The sequence below is a fragment of the Lontra canadensis genome, unplaced genomic scaffold (assembly GCF_010015895.1).
Source record: "Lontra canadensis isolate GAN:19392208 unplaced genomic scaffold, GSC_riverotter_1.0 scaffold88, whole genome shotgun sequence".
In the NCBI taxonomy this organism is placed as follows: domain Eukaryota; kingdom Metazoa; phylum Chordata; class Mammalia; order Carnivora; family Mustelidae; genus Lontra; species Lontra canadensis.
Window position 1 is genome coordinate 2,119,374 of NW_022631082.1, and position 14,614 is coordinate 2,133,987.

A 14,614-nucleotide genomic window follows, 5' to 3' on the forward strand; every position below is an offset into this window, starting at 1 on the left:
GCGCTGTTTCTTAAGGGCTTCTTTTATGCTAGCTAACTGCCATGTCAGCTCTGTTAAACGTATCACTGAATGGGATTCTCCCGGGAACGCTGAAAGGTGGGTATCGTCAACCTCGTCCTATGAGTGAGAGCAGAGGCTCAGGTGCCAGGAAGTTGCCCCCACCCAGAAGGTGGCATGTAACTGTGAGGCCACAGATCACGTGAGCCCTGGGCCTCTGTAAGATGTGGCCCCCCACCCCAATTTCAGGGCAGCCATCCCCCTAACCTCTAGGAACAGAATTGACCTGACAGTGCAGGCCAGGACCCTGCTCCCCAAAACGGGTGGATCTCAAGGCCCTTCCTTCTCCTGTGTCCTCCTCCCTGGAGCGAGCAGCCCCCAAGGAGCTCATTACTTTGGCTAAAGCCGTGAGACAGCAATGCCTATTTCTCACCCCTGGGACTGTGTGATTCTGTTGGACAGTGAGCCCTGGAGAAGGCAGATGGCACAGCCTGAGGTTTTCCACGTGCCAGAGAGACTTCCATTCCCTTTCCTCAGCATCATGGACATCGGGGCTAGACCGCTATTCGGGGGGGGCGCCACCCTGATGTCACCCAAACACTGCAGGCTGTTGGGCAGCATCCCCAGCTTACACCCACTGGATGGGCAGCAGTGCCCACACCCCAGTTGTGACAACCACAGATGTCCCCAGACACAGCCACTGATGCTGTCTCAGGATTTTCAAGGAGCTCCTGCCAGATGAGCTGCTGGAAATGGCCCAGAGGGACGCTCCATCGTGGTGGCTGGAAAGGCAGTGCTGCCCCATTCTGGTCTCCCAGAGCAGCAGCGCATGGGGTCCCGAGCCCAGACCCCTGCCACTGCCAGATGCTCTCCACCCCTGCCTCAAAGTCCCCAGACTATACCAGTAGCCCTTGGGGGGCAGCCAGGGCGGGGAGAGGCGCTATTGCCTCTGATGGGAGAGGAAAGTTCTTTTTCTACCTGCCCTGCCTTAATAAAATAAGGTAATAATTCTCAATTAAGGGTAACTTTGTCCCAAAGGGAACCCTCAGCACTACGAAGGGACACTTTTGGTTGCCACAATGGTGGGCAGGGGGATACTCCTGGCACCTGCAGGATGGGGGTCAGGGACGCTGCCCAATACCCTAGAGCACCCGGGACAGGCCTCCAACAGCTGAGAATGAACTGGTCTATACGTTGCTTAGTGCCAAGACAGGGAAGCCCATGAGTCAGACAACAATCTCTCCGGCCACGCTGAAAGCATCGGGTCATGCTGTCTGTCTCCTTTGCTCCGAAAATGTGAGTTCTCAGGGATAGGCATGCTCGGCTGCCTGTCTGCTGCTCCCGGGAGAACGGGGGAGCCTGCCGGGGAGGGTGCCGGGAGCGGAGCAGTGCGGGACGGCGGGCATGCAACACAGGAAGCCACTGGAAGCACCACGAGTCACAGGACGAGCGCACAGGCACGGTCTTTGTCTCCACCTCCCGCCCTTTTGTAAGGAAAAGCGGAGTTCCTGTGGTTCCACCTGCAGGCGGCGGAACAGACGGGCCCAGGAGTGCAAGCGCTCATTCAGGCCTCTGGTCACACACCTTGACTCTGTCCCTCAGGTTCTGCCCGAACACAAACGCCTGCTGTGCAACTTGCTCTTTTTTCTCACAGTTTTCCTCCTCACAAGTATCGCTAGACTCATTTTTCTGGGGCTCTTTCTCCTAGTTAGAAACACAAACAAGACGACAACTGAAAAGAAGTGACAGGTTAGCCCCGAGAAGCAAGACGGGCCATCTCTCGCCGTTCCATCTGCTCGCTGTGTCTCCTCTGGCACAGGTCCCTGGGCGGCTGGCGCTGCCCAGGTGTGGCCTGTCCTCGCATCACCAGGGACACTGGAGGCGGCGGGGCCAGGCCGCTTCTCGGTCTCCCTCCAGCTCCCGGCCGTGCAGCAGACCCGCTGCGCCGGCCGCCCTAGCTATCCAAGTGTCCAAGTAGCAGCAGGTTGCAGAGATGGTCCCTAATTTTAATCCCGCTAACTGGTTTGAGGGGTGCGGGGGGGTGCGCTCAGGGATGTTCTAAAAATGAACTGTAGCCTATCGTCTCCACCACGTGCGCTCCAACATCCTGGGGGGGGGGGGGGAGGGGGAGGGTACAGAGCCTCAGGCAGCAGCTCAGCTGCCGAAACGGCCGAGGAGAAACACACACACATGCAACCTGGCTTTGTGTCCAGAAGCCTTGGTGCGGTGCTGCAGCTCACGCGTCAGATCTGCCTCTGCCCACCCCCGCAAACGCAGGCTCTTCAGAACGTGCCCCTCATTCCCCAGCTGCGGGCAATACTACTAGAAAACACATGCTTTTGGCCTATGTAACCCAGAGCCCTACACTTTGCTCCCCCCACCCCCCCAAAAAAAGCTGAGCTGACCCCCCTGACAGATTGCTTGTTAGAACGGGCCCATGCGTATGAATCCCTCAGCTCTTCAGGTGTGGAAATGGGGAGGGCAGACATCTCTCCGTATAAAATGGCACAAGACCTCATCGATGGAAGCCAGTCCCCCAGACTCAGGGACTCCCCAGAGGCTGCTGGGCAGAGTGCCCGTCGGCCACCTGCAGCGGGGTGGTGCTGGGCCCGGGCAGGGCCGCACTCCGGAACAGCGGACAGACCATCCCGGGCGTTCTAACAACCACGGACAACAGCTGCTGTTGCGCACGCACACCGCTGAGCAAATCCAGAAAGCCTTAACACGCCTCCCACCCGCCCACACCGCGCCGCTCAGAGCAGGTAACTGTCCACACACTCAGCAAAGCTCCGAGAAGTTTCACGAACTCCCTGCCCAGCACAGACACACCTCAAGTGCTCGTGCCTCATCAGAGGGACTTCTCCGTGCAGGGTTGTCGGGTGATGTCGCTGTCATGGCCCCTGTGCAGTCTGCTGGGATACTGACCCCGTTGGTGCCGCTGCTCGGGACTGCAAGGACAAGAGGACAGCAAGGGGGTCACAGGGGTTTAGTGTGGGACCTCGAGTGCTCCCTTCTACCATTTAGACCAATCGTGTAATTTCTCCTTTTTAAAGAAAATTCTTACATTAAAAAAACCCCAAACGAACCCAGAACTAAAACCTGACAGAAATGAGAGTATCTTATCGCTTATTCCACAAAGGAATTTTCAGTGTACTTAGAAGCGATACTGCTAACTAAGGTAAAAAAGAGAAAAAGAACACATATGGAACAAGGAACAATTACGAGTTTTAGAAAACACGGTTTTCCTCGTAACATCTTGAGTCTGCGGACTTCTCCCTGTGACTAGCTGGGGTCGCGTGGCACACACACGGTTTAATCTGGCTGACTGGCCAGCAGAGTGTACCAGAAAGCTTCCCTGTTGGAACTCTTTAGAGATAACTATTTCCCTCGTGTGGGATGTCGGATTGCTTCTGACGAAGAATTTCTGAATTACAGGGAGAGACCAGGAGGAAGACAAGAAAAGCTCATGAATATTAAGAAATTAAGGGTCCAGTGAGCACCACGAGCTGTGTGGAGACCAGGGAAATACGGCAGGAGAGGCAGGGCTTATGGATGGCAAATCAGGTGAAACTGCACACATGATCCGAATGACCCTTCACGTCTCTCGCACACACAGGACCGGCTCTGACCTGCAAACTTGCTGGGACGGACTGCAGAGACTCGGGAGGGAGCCAGCTTTTATGAAGCCAGCGTGTGCAGAAAGCATGCCGGTCACCCTGGCCTGGTGCCACAGGGAGACGGTGGGACCATGCTCTGTCCTCCCTGGGCTCACCTCGGACTTAAGGGATTGCTTCCCCGGCTCTATTTCTGAGTGCATTCCGCAGATATGGCCGAAGTCACCTGTGTCAAAACACAGCTGTCCCGTGCCCACTTCAGGAATGCTCTACACCCTGCCGTGGGAGCCTGGGTGCCAGGGCCGTTTCTTACCAGTCTGTGAGAGTGCCTTTGGCTGTGGGGCTTGTAACACTGCCGGGCGAAGCACACTCCGCTGTTGTTCCTTGGGCTTCTGGCTCGGCAGACCTGAGAACAGAGGTTGGCTTGCCTGGGGCCCTTGGACCTCGTGGGCAGAAATGCACAGCCCCGTAATGGCTCTCAGGGGTTTTCCAGAAATTAACTCAGTGAGTGCAGTAATGCTACAGGGGGAAACCAAGGGACAGCTGTCCTCAAGCATTAAGCGCGGATGGTGCAGGGAAAGCAGAGAACCACAGGCAGCCCCCCAGAGCTTAGGACTCTGCTCAGGCTCACATAAAAATACCCTTTGCACCTGCTTTTCCAAGTGCCACGCCGAGAAAATCCATCTGCCAAACACGGATTGGGCGAGAAGCACTAGAGAACGCCTCCAACTCTGCGCCACTGCCAGGCCCTGCTCCCCAGCGGCACGCCACCGGATCGGGGCCACTCTGCTGATAATTAGGCCTCCGTGGCACGCAAGGGCCGAGATCCTCAGGAGACACAGACTGGACCAAGTGAGCTACTGCTGGGCCCAGAGCCCCACACCAAGCCAAGTCTGCTCCCTCCCCACCCACCCTCATCCTCGGTGGTGGAGGGTTCACGGTGGGGACAACCTCCTTGGTCTGATGGGCTCCTGAAAGTGGCCTTTCAGGGCGCATGCACCAGAGAACTGAGCTGACCTACTAGAGGGCAGGCTGAGCCCGCGGAGCGTGCCGCCTGCGCTGCCTGCGTAAGGCAGCTGGGGTGTGAGCTAGACAGCCCTTCACTTTCCTCCTTAAAGGTGGGCACCTACCTGCGCTGGGCGCCTGGCCGTGGATCAATGTTGGTGGCTTCAACCGGAATCCACTGCTCTTTTCCTCTACAAGCACAAGACAAAAGATAAAAAGCAGGCCTGCCTAGGCAGCAGCAAAGCTGAGAGGGTCAAGGGCAGGGGAAGACTGTGGTCTTGACCTCAGTGGCCATGAGCCCGGAGAACCAGAGAAATGTTTCCAAGTTAAAACAGAAACGCAGAAGCCCAGTTCAACCAACCAAGGTTATAAGGCAGCTTGGATGAGGAGGCGCCGGGGGGTGGGGGGGTTGCAGGAAGTGCTGGCTCCAGGCTAGGTGCTGACAATGAGACCGGGGTGGGGGTGGGGGCTGTTGAAGGCGAGAGACAAAAGTGACAGTGCAAGGCTGGTCCACCCCTGGCCCTGGAGAATGTCAGGGAGCCACCCAATAAAGGTCCCTGAGACCAGTCTCCCTTTCTTAGCGGACTCGTCAGAGGATGCACGTGTAATCAAGAGACGCCTCTGTGCTACCAGCAGATGTCTGGGAAATGAGACACGTCTTCTGCAGTGAAAGATCAAAGGTGGCAGACGGCAGGCTCGCTCTCTCTTTCCAGAGGTGCCTGGAGAGCTTCACCTTGCGCTTCCTGAGAACACTTGAAGGCCCAGGACAAGGAAGGGGAAGGAAGCAGGGCGACGGCTTAAAACCTGGTTTCCGCTGGGCCACTGGTCCACACTGGTCCTCTGTGTGTGCTGGTGCAGTGGCCTATCTCATAAGGGGGTGAGGAGTGGGGACAGTCTAATCTGCCTTGACAGGAAGGATCAACAGAAAAAGCCTTGTGACTCCAAGAGATCAGGTCTGTTCCTGGGAGAGCACAGGGACGGCAGCACTCGGGGCCACCAGAGGCAGCCTCACTTTTGTGCTAAGGTCCAACTCATCGGAAAACACCCTTGTCAGGGCGCAGGAAACAAGATCAACACACAAATATCAACTGTATCTCTGTGCAAGCAATGGACAGTCCAAAATGAAGTTATGAGAACCCGTTATTCCATTTATAATAGCACCAAAGAGAACAGTACTCGGGAATCAATTTAGCAAACAAAAAACCAAACGTCTTTGGAAGAGAGACAAACGAATGGGAGGAGGTCTTAGAAGATCACACAGTACGTGACTGTTTACATGAAACACCCAGAACAGGCAAACCCTTGCAGACGGAAAGTGGATTCTTGGTTGCCAGGGGTTGGGGGAGGGGGTGCTGAGTGACAGCTCATGGGGATGGGTTTCTCTTTGGGGTGACGGAATGGTCTAAAATTGATGACGGTGGACATACCCAACTCTGGATACTCTAAAAACCACCCAGCTGCACACTGAAACAACACGGATGCCTTATCAGACCAAACGCGGAGGCATAAAACAAAGTCAAATCAGAATTCTCAATGAAGCAGGAAAGCCGTCTTCCTGCTGTCTGCACTCTGATCGGCCAAACTGTTCTCCCTGGGCCAAAACCGAATTACAAAAGCTCTCGCTGCTAGTTAGTATGAGGGAGGGGAGTCCACCAGCCTGCAAAGAGCCTGCGTTGGTGGAGCTGTGGCGCTCCCAGAAGAGAGGGGTCATCCAAACCACACTCAGGAGAAAGACACGCCGCAGGTGCAGGGGAAGACATACTGCCAGATGTTCCTTTTTAGGAGAGAAATAGTGAATCCCATTTCCAAAGCTCAGGACTATTCAGAAGATGACTGGCAATTTACAAGCATTAAAAAAATTGCAGATGAAATTCACAATTGAGATAATTTTTAAAAGACCTTACAGCTGGGTTTGCAGTGCTTACGTCGCAGCTACCAATCGATCTCCACCTTCCCACCGTGTGTGGAGCAAAACTAGCAGCCACTGACCCTCGCAGCCAGCTGAGGCTGGCCAGCGGGGGCGCAGGCCTGGATGGCCACTGCCCCCGAGCATCCACTAGCACAGGGCCTGGCACCTGGCCCCCCCCGCAGACGCACAGATCACACAGAGCGCCGCAGTGAACAGATGACAGACAAGGTGTGCCACACCTGTCAAGGCAACTGAGGACCGGGGACAGGAGGAGCCCAAGGCAGCAGGGAGGCGTGCTCACAGGGCAGCCAAGCCTTGGCTCGCCTGCAGTCCCCATCTTCACCAACATAGACACGCTCTCTTTTCGTGACCTCAAAAAACTCACTTTGTCTACAGCATGGCCAGGGTGCAGTGAAAAGCTGTTGTTGACGGCCAGAGCCCTAGCACACAGGACAGGGTCACTGGGGTGAACGAGCGACTGCGCTGTTTTTTTTTTTTTTTTAAAGATTTTATTTATTTGACAGAGAGAGAGAGAGAGAGAGCTCACAAGCAGGCATAGAGGCAGGCGGGGGTGGTGGTGGTGGTGGTGGTGAGCAGGCTCCCCGCTGAGCAGAGAGCCCGACGCGGGGCTCGATGATCCCTGAGCCCTGAGATCATGACCTGAGCCGAAGGCAGAGGCTTAACCCACTGAGCCACCCAGGGGCCCCTCGTGCCTGCATCTTCTTGAGGACACACGCGTGCCCCACTGTGAGCTCACTGGGGTAAGAGGTGGTTCCCTCTAAAGCAGCCTCCATCCCCCTCCTAATTATGCCTGAATCAAGCGGGCTCCTTTGAGGGTGCTTTCTGCCCTGCCTTGGGAAGACCCCAAGTGACATGTGGGGAAAGCGATGCTCATCCCCCAGGGGAACTTCAACTTGGCATATGCCAGAGGCTGAAAAGACTTTAAGAGGAGACAGCCCGGTGGAGGCTGGGCAGGGGCAAGGGGGGCACCAGGGCAGGTGGGAGGGTGCTTAGAATGTACGGGGTGGGGGGAGGGGGCTAGAGCGATGGGGACAGGCACTGCAGACAAAGGGACCCAGGTGTCTCTCAGAGAGAGAGGCAGAAGTACGAAGCAGGGAGCCTCAGGCGAACCCCGTTGGTGCTGGACTAGAAGCACATGTGAACCCAGGGTTATCCACACATGCAGACAGATACAGACAGAGACATGCGTGGATGCGCACACACAGGTGTGTGCATATGTACGGGGGTGTGTGTCCCTGTCTCTGGGCACGAAGGGGGCCCAAGCGCCACAAGAGCCCGGCGGCAGTGAGCCCGCTGAGCACGCAGATCTTGGTTTCTGGAGACGGCACTCCACTGAGAAGGACCTGTGAGGGCCGATGATGAGCCTGGAGCCTCTTGTTAGGACAGAAAAAAGTTCTTCAAAGAATAATGAGCTGTGGCAAAAGGACACAGGAACCTGCTTGGTGGGACTCCCGCAAACCAAATCTGGGACGATTAAAAGAAATTCTGTGCTAGTAAGGACAGGACGTAAGTTGCCTACTAAAGCAGGAAACCACGCATCCATCTTGCTGTGCAGCCATAACAAGGGGCTAAGTGGGCAGGAAGGACCGTTCTCTTCCAGAACTCCAATTAAGTGCACTAGTAACAGGGAAGGTGGAGCTCCCCAGCTTAGTCAGAGTAATGACTAATCCCACATCAGTGGAGGCGGACAGTGGAGGGCAGCAGTGAGAGGAAGGGGCTTTCTTCGCATCTCAAAGTCTCTCCAGAACACAAGGGGATGATCTCACAGCGGAGAAACCGGAGAAACCGACAGAGCCCTCTCTAACCCAGCGAGCGAAATCAGCCCCACAGGTACCAGGACAGGCAAGCTCCGCGCACCACCTGGGACGGGACAGCGCGAACGCAGCTTCACTTCTGAGGAGTTCTAGGCCCAAAGGCACTACCTGGGCGGAACCACCAGGAATCAGTGGACAAACCCAGACAGAAAAACTCCAAAATCACTGGCCTGTAATCTTCAAGGCCATAAACATCAAGCAAAGAATGAGGAAGTATTCCAGATGGAAGGCGAGATATGGGGTATATGATCTGGGATCGGACCTCTCTGCTATGAAGGCGGACATCACTGGGACGACTGGGGAAAATCGAATGGGCAAAGGGATAGGAAGTGCCTTACAAAATTCTTGTGTCAGTTAAAAATCCCTCCCCCTGCAAAAAAAAAAAAAAAAAAAAAAAAAATTAAGCTAAAAAAAAAATGGAGGCAGGCAAGGACAGAAGACGACTGACAGGACTCCAGCCTTCCTCAGGGACCAGGAAGTGAGGCTGCATTGGTACCCCTCAGCAGGCCTGGGAAACCCCATCTTCTCAGGGCGGCCTTGCTCTCAGTGCTGCAGGATAAAGGTTTCGTGGGGCGAGAGAAGGGAGGGAGGCCATCACTCACAGATCTCAGAGGTGATGATGGCGAGATCTGGAATGGAAATGGACGGCACGAGGTGATCTAGACGCACCTCTAGACGCAGGGCCTGGTCCCCTAGACCAGAACAGGATCACGTCGGCTAACACCGCCCCTGCAGCTCACAGCGCTACGTGCTAAGCCAGCACTCCCGGGGTTCCCAAAGACTGACAAACCAAACTCCTTCTCAGGAGTCGGTGAGGGGTTCAGCTCAAAACAGTTTGCTTTCAGAGTCAAAATAAAGTCTATTGTTTGAAATGGTGCTATTGGATCAACCCCCTAAGTTATAAAAGCATCGCCCTCACGCCAGAGTATGACTTATCTTGCAAGGCTTTTGAAGTCGACAATGAATTTATATAAGGCAGGTTGGGTTACAGAATTCGGGTAGTTGAACTTGCTCATTAAATCTTTTATGAGGAATTTCAGCCACGTGGGAGAAACTTTCCGGAAATCTTGGGAGCTGGATCTCTAGCGAAAGACCAAAAAAGGAAGGTTCCATAGTCTTCAGAGGGGAGCAAGCTACTTTCCTTCAAGGTTTAAAGCTGTGATTAAATATGCTTACATATTTATCTGAACAGGTCTAAGTAATATGGATTAATGTGAGATTCTAATGCACAGGAAAGGGTCTGGAAAATTCCATCGACCTCACAGCAGTAACCTTGGGGTGAGAGAGGGAAAGGGGCAGGGCAGGCAGATTCTTCTTTTACTCTACATATTTCCCATTTGCCTTTTCAAAAAAGCGGTATGAATGTATTACTTGTGTATAATTCTGAAAAATGAGTAATATACCTCTTTATAGTTGCTTTTTGTTTTTGAAAAAAAAAACAAACAAAAACCAAAGAACAAAAAAAAAAAAAACAACCCAACCAACACCTTGAAGACTTCTTGTGACCAGGCCCTCCTGCAGAAACAAAAAATTAAGGCCTTATGAAGCCTGCCTCATGCTGGATTCCAAATCTATGAGCTGAAGATTTGGGAAAACATTTAGGAACTGAAAAAGAATCCGGTTTTCAAATTGCCCATTCCTTTTTAAGATCTTATTTTACAGTATCAACTGCTTTTCATCCCAGGAAAACCCCCAGTGACTGGTAATAAAAGGCAAAGGGACATGAGGGCTCACCTGGTTCTGAGTCAGAATTGCCTGCAGATGGCTCGCAGAAGGTTGATGGCATAAAAACATTGTTTTTTGATACTGTCGACAAGGAGGTGCGGGCGGGGAAGGGAACAAGAGGAAAAACAGTGTGAGTAGGCAGGGCACACAGGCACCCGATCACCTCTCCCACCTGAAGGCTCCATCTCCAAGCCACACTGTGGGGAGCTCAGCATTACGAACCGGGCCTTTAGATGCTGTGGTCTACTGTGGCCGCCCGTCTTGTCCTCACGACCCTGGCTTTCCTTGGCACTATAGGTCCCAGTGGGAGCAGCCAGGAGGGAAGCAGAATGAACCGGATGTACCAAGCCTCAGGCCCTGCTCCTTGTCACCTGCCGAAGGCTCGCTGGTTGGCTGCGCTCCTGTCCCCTCACCTGTTTGGGACCTTACTTTACACTTACCCATTGCTTCCCTGGGTGCGGGCCAGGCAATAATGCAATGGGCCTCAGAGCTGAAGAACTAACTGGGTAGACAGAACACAGCTAAGCAGAACCAGAGTGCAGGACACAGACCACGCCTTCCAAGATACCGGCTCCTGTCCTCACCCCCAGGGACTAAGAGCTGACTATTCCCTATGCCAGTGCGCTGGAGCAGAAGGGAGAGGCTTGGCCATCCTGTCCCTGTAGCCTCTGGCCATAGATAGCACAAATCACTATTCTTCTCCGCTGCACCTTCTGCCACAGGATGCGGCTCAGCAGGGCACAGAGATCGGGAAGGAATACGAGCCATCAAGGGAGCAGACGCTCCCTTGTCTCATAGGAACGCCCATGCAACAAGGGAGAAAAGGAGGTCTCCAGAAGCTGCTGACAGTCCTGATGGCTCCTCAAGGCCTGCTTAGCAAAGGACAGCACAGCCCTGCAGGAGGGCCTCTGGCAGTCAGGAGACAGGGCGCTGCAGCGTCCACAGTGAGTGTTAAGGGAAATAGGAGTGAAATCCAGGTGCTGAAGGATCCGCCTCGAAAGGACCTCTCCGTGGCGCCTTCCTGTTACGTCTGCATCCCGTGTGCAAGCAGCAGCTGCCTGCCAGGGCATCTCGTCCCCTTCAAGTGCTATCCTTGAGGTTCACAGGTATAAAATGCTTCACATGAACCTCCCAAGAAGGAATGCCAAGTTGGGTAACTGGGGACCCTCGCTGAGTACGTGTGTGTCTCCAAATGTCTCTGCATTAGAGAGCCAAGACTGAGAAGATGGACGATGTGGGGGGGACCAAGTCAAGATGGGGAGGAGAGGGGGCAAGCCCTGAGGCAGTGTTTACCCTGGAATCTGCAAGGCTGTCCCCGGGGCTCACAGAACCTCCCACCAAATACCTCAGCATCTCTCTTAACCCTAGGAAACTGCCGCTTTGCTGCACCGGTCTTTGTAACAAGCCCCTGGGCTGGTCTGCTGGCCTCAACCCAGAGCCTCCACGCCCTCGGGGCCCAGCCACCTCCACAGGGTCCTGGCCTGTGGCCCACCCTTCAAGGTTCCATCAAGCCCTCCTCCTCTGGGAGCTCACAGCACACCATCACCAGAGAGAGTTCTGGGGCCACTTGGTTCTGTATGTACTGCGTATGTGTCTGCGCGTCTCAACCAGACGGCCAAGCTCTGGGCCCATGGCTGGAGGGTCAGGAGGACACTCTGCTTCCCACTTCCTACACCTTTAGACTAGAGACAGGGCCACAAACCTGGGAAGGAGGACAAGTGATTAATGCCCAGAGCCCCCAACGGGACGGACCGTCCTTTTCCTCTATTTCAGAGGGACCCTTTTGTGGTGCAGCTTCTTTTAGTCCACGACCTCACGACCCTCTGTCGAGTGTCACTGGTTCCAGAGGGGGGCACCTCCAGCTTCATTCCTGACAGAGACCGAGTCTCAGGTCGATTCTAATTGGATGTGGGCACGAGACCGGCGCGAGCGTGAGGCATGGCAGGGGGACGGCGGGCTCCCGAGCATGGACGCGCCCACCAGCCGGCGCCGCGCTGCCACGGTTACCTGACTGCGAGGGCGGGAACTGGGTTAAAGAGGACGTTCTTTCTCGCTTGACGGGAGGGCAGTAATTTCCATCTTCTCGGTCGGAATCTGCGGAAGAGGAGGAGGAGGAGAAAAATCAGGCTGCTTCCACTTTTACACCCAAAGAGAACGAGACGTTTTAGAGATTTCCTCACCTTCTCCACCTTCGGGGCTGGAGCCTCCGGCTGGCCTCTGAAACGAGAGCACACGGCAGGGCGGTGAGCGACGGCCGGGGTGCCTGGCACCCGGCGGCTTGAGTTCTGTCATGAACGGATCCTGAAACGCAGCGCTCAGGGCCAACTCCCTGAGCTCAGGCATCCAGAACGAGGACAGACTTTCCACCTAATGCTCAAACCCTCCCAGGAGCCCTCTGTGTCTGCCTTACCAGGCCGTGGGCCGAGGAGTCCTCCTAAAGGCTGAGAACGTGTTTACCGCACGAAGACTAGTTTCTCTCTCTCTGCACAGGTCACAGCTAACTGCGTGCCACCCCCCCAACGCAAGCACAGCGAAACATCATCTGGCTGAAATTCATTCTGCCAAGAGCTGGCAAGCGACCTGCTCCACTCTGGAGGGCAGCAGGACTGTGTAAAACGGTGGCCTAACACCGGATCACAGCAGTTCCCCTTCCCTGGCCTGGCCCGGCCCGGCCCACACTGTGGAACCCGCTCCAAGGTGGACCATTACTTCCAGAGCGACAGAGGACTCTGACGCCGCAGACCTAAGTCTGCTGCAAAGTGCTCAGAATGCAATCGTCCAACGTTAACAACACGGCAGACCACACGACCTACTGAGAAATCACAAGCTAAGACAGAAGGCGGCCGAAGAATATCCTCCTTAACAACCTTTGGTTTTAGCGTGTGAACAATGAGCCATCGAGGAGCCCTGAGATGAGCCCCGCTCCCACCCCTAGAGCATATCCAATCCCTCACACACTTGCAACTTTTCACAACTCAGCAGCCAGAAGCAGACATCAAGGGGTGAACCCCACTCCTCCTGGGCCACTTGTGTGAGCACAAGCAGAGGAGCCAATTTTCTTATTTTCAGAAAAGTCCCTAGGGGTCAAGTTTAGCCAAAGGAGGACCACCTGCCTCGAGGAGCTGTTAGGGGTCAGAGGCACGCCTGGGAACGTGCTCCGTGAGCTGCAGGGTGTGGTGGAAATGCAGCGACTGCCCTGTCAGTTACGGGCCTGGGCACGGCGAGAGCCCTGGCAGCTCAGCATGGTCTCTGTGAAGGGCCACGTGCGTATGCCACCGTCTTAGTTTGCAAACAGAGGCCCAGAGTCTGTGGACCCCGACTTTAGAGACAGGGAGACAAAACGATCCCAACCTGAAGTCTCCTCCAAAGTGGGCCAACAACTTGGGTTTGAGTCGGAAATGCAAGCCTCCGTGGAAGGGTGAGGCCTGCTGCCCCCACGCCTGCAAGGGGGGGGGGATCAGAAGGCTGTGAGGAAGCCGTCCATCAGAGCGCCTGGGAAACAAACCCCTCCTAACAAAACAGGGCCAACACGCCTCGGGGCGACTGTGAAGGTACCGCTGTGCCCTAGCTGGGCACTGACCGGCGACGGGATCTTGAGACAGAGCACAAAGATGCTCGAGCCCTCTGGCAGGCCCGCAGGGCTGACCTTCTCCCAGCTCTGACACCTGAAGGTATACATCGGGTAAATCATTTCGCTCACCCAGGCTTCTGTTTCCTTCCTTGGGAAACGGGGGTGCCAGCACCTCTGCCGCAGGGAGACGGACGGGCCAGAGAGATAAGCAGGTGAGGCAGGCTTCCATCTGACCCGACACCCAGCCAAGGCGGACACGTGGACCGGTGGGGGGTGGGGGGTGGGGCTCTCTCAGCAAGCTCACTTCTGCCGGATGTTATGCCCTTGGGAAGTCAGGATATGGAGTCATGTCCCCAGGGACCCAGATGAGGGGTCAGGGTGGGCGACCCAGGTGGGTGTTAAGAGGGTCCCAAGCCAAGGACTAAGCACTGGCGGTGTTGCCGAGACCCATACTCTGGCCGCGCTTTCCTTTCCCTGGGTTCAGGACTGGGGTGGCATCTGATAACACAGAGCCAAGCCACAGGCACAGCAGGCCTTTTCTCTCGGGACTGCCCCCTTCCTTGGGGGACATCCCTGAGGTGCAGTCATCAGGCACCCCCTTCCTATTCCTTCACAGTGGCTGGGCCCACTCCCAGCTCCCGTTCCATGGCCACTGGCCTCTCTCCTGTCATTCAGTAAGATCCCAGTCCCACAAGTGACAGCCTCTTGGATCCCGTGGGATCTGCCACTTTGACAGCAACCTTTGGGATCCTGAAATGGCCTTGTAGACACCACTCCCTCGTCAGCTGACTTTTCCCTCTGCTCGATCTTCCCTGGCTTCTCACATGAGAACCCCCTCAGTCCTGCCCCCTGCACCTCTCACTCTGATGAGTGTCACCTGAGCCAGGGTCCCCAGCAGCTCGAGTTCCGAGAGGGCACTGGCCCTCAGCCCATAGCAGGAGCTCACCTGGAATTTGTT

At 55.3% G+C, this 14,614-nt stretch overlaps 1 protein-coding gene across 8 annotated transcripts in view; it reads right to left on the reverse strand.

Moving 5' to 3' along the window:
- RANBP3 (RAN binding protein 3) overlaps positions 1-14,614 on the reverse strand; it is a 51,906-nt gene that overhangs the window by 7,581 nt on the left and 29,711 nt on the right. For 4 of the 8 annotated variants that reach the window (XM_032883719.1, XM_032883718.1, XM_032883723.1 and 1 more), the window contains 7 exons: positions 12,266-12,302; positions 12,093-12,179; positions 10,095-10,166; positions 4,742-4,807; positions 3,925-4,017; positions 2,827-2,945; positions 1,582-1,701 (listed from right to left, as the gene is read on the reverse strand). In XM_032883719.1, the coding sequence (XP_032739610.1) occupies positions 1,582-1,701; positions 2,827-2,945; positions 3,925-4,017; positions 4,742-4,807; positions 10,095-10,166; positions 12,093-12,179; positions 12,266-12,302 (594 nt within the window). The remainder of the gene's footprint in view (positions 1-1,581; positions 1,702-2,826; positions 2,946-3,924; positions 4,018-4,741; positions 4,808-10,094; positions 10,167-12,092; positions 12,180-12,265; positions 12,303-14,614) is intronic. The other 4 variants (XM_032883725.1, XM_032883721.1, XM_032883720.1 and 1 more) reach the window with 2 other exon arrangements.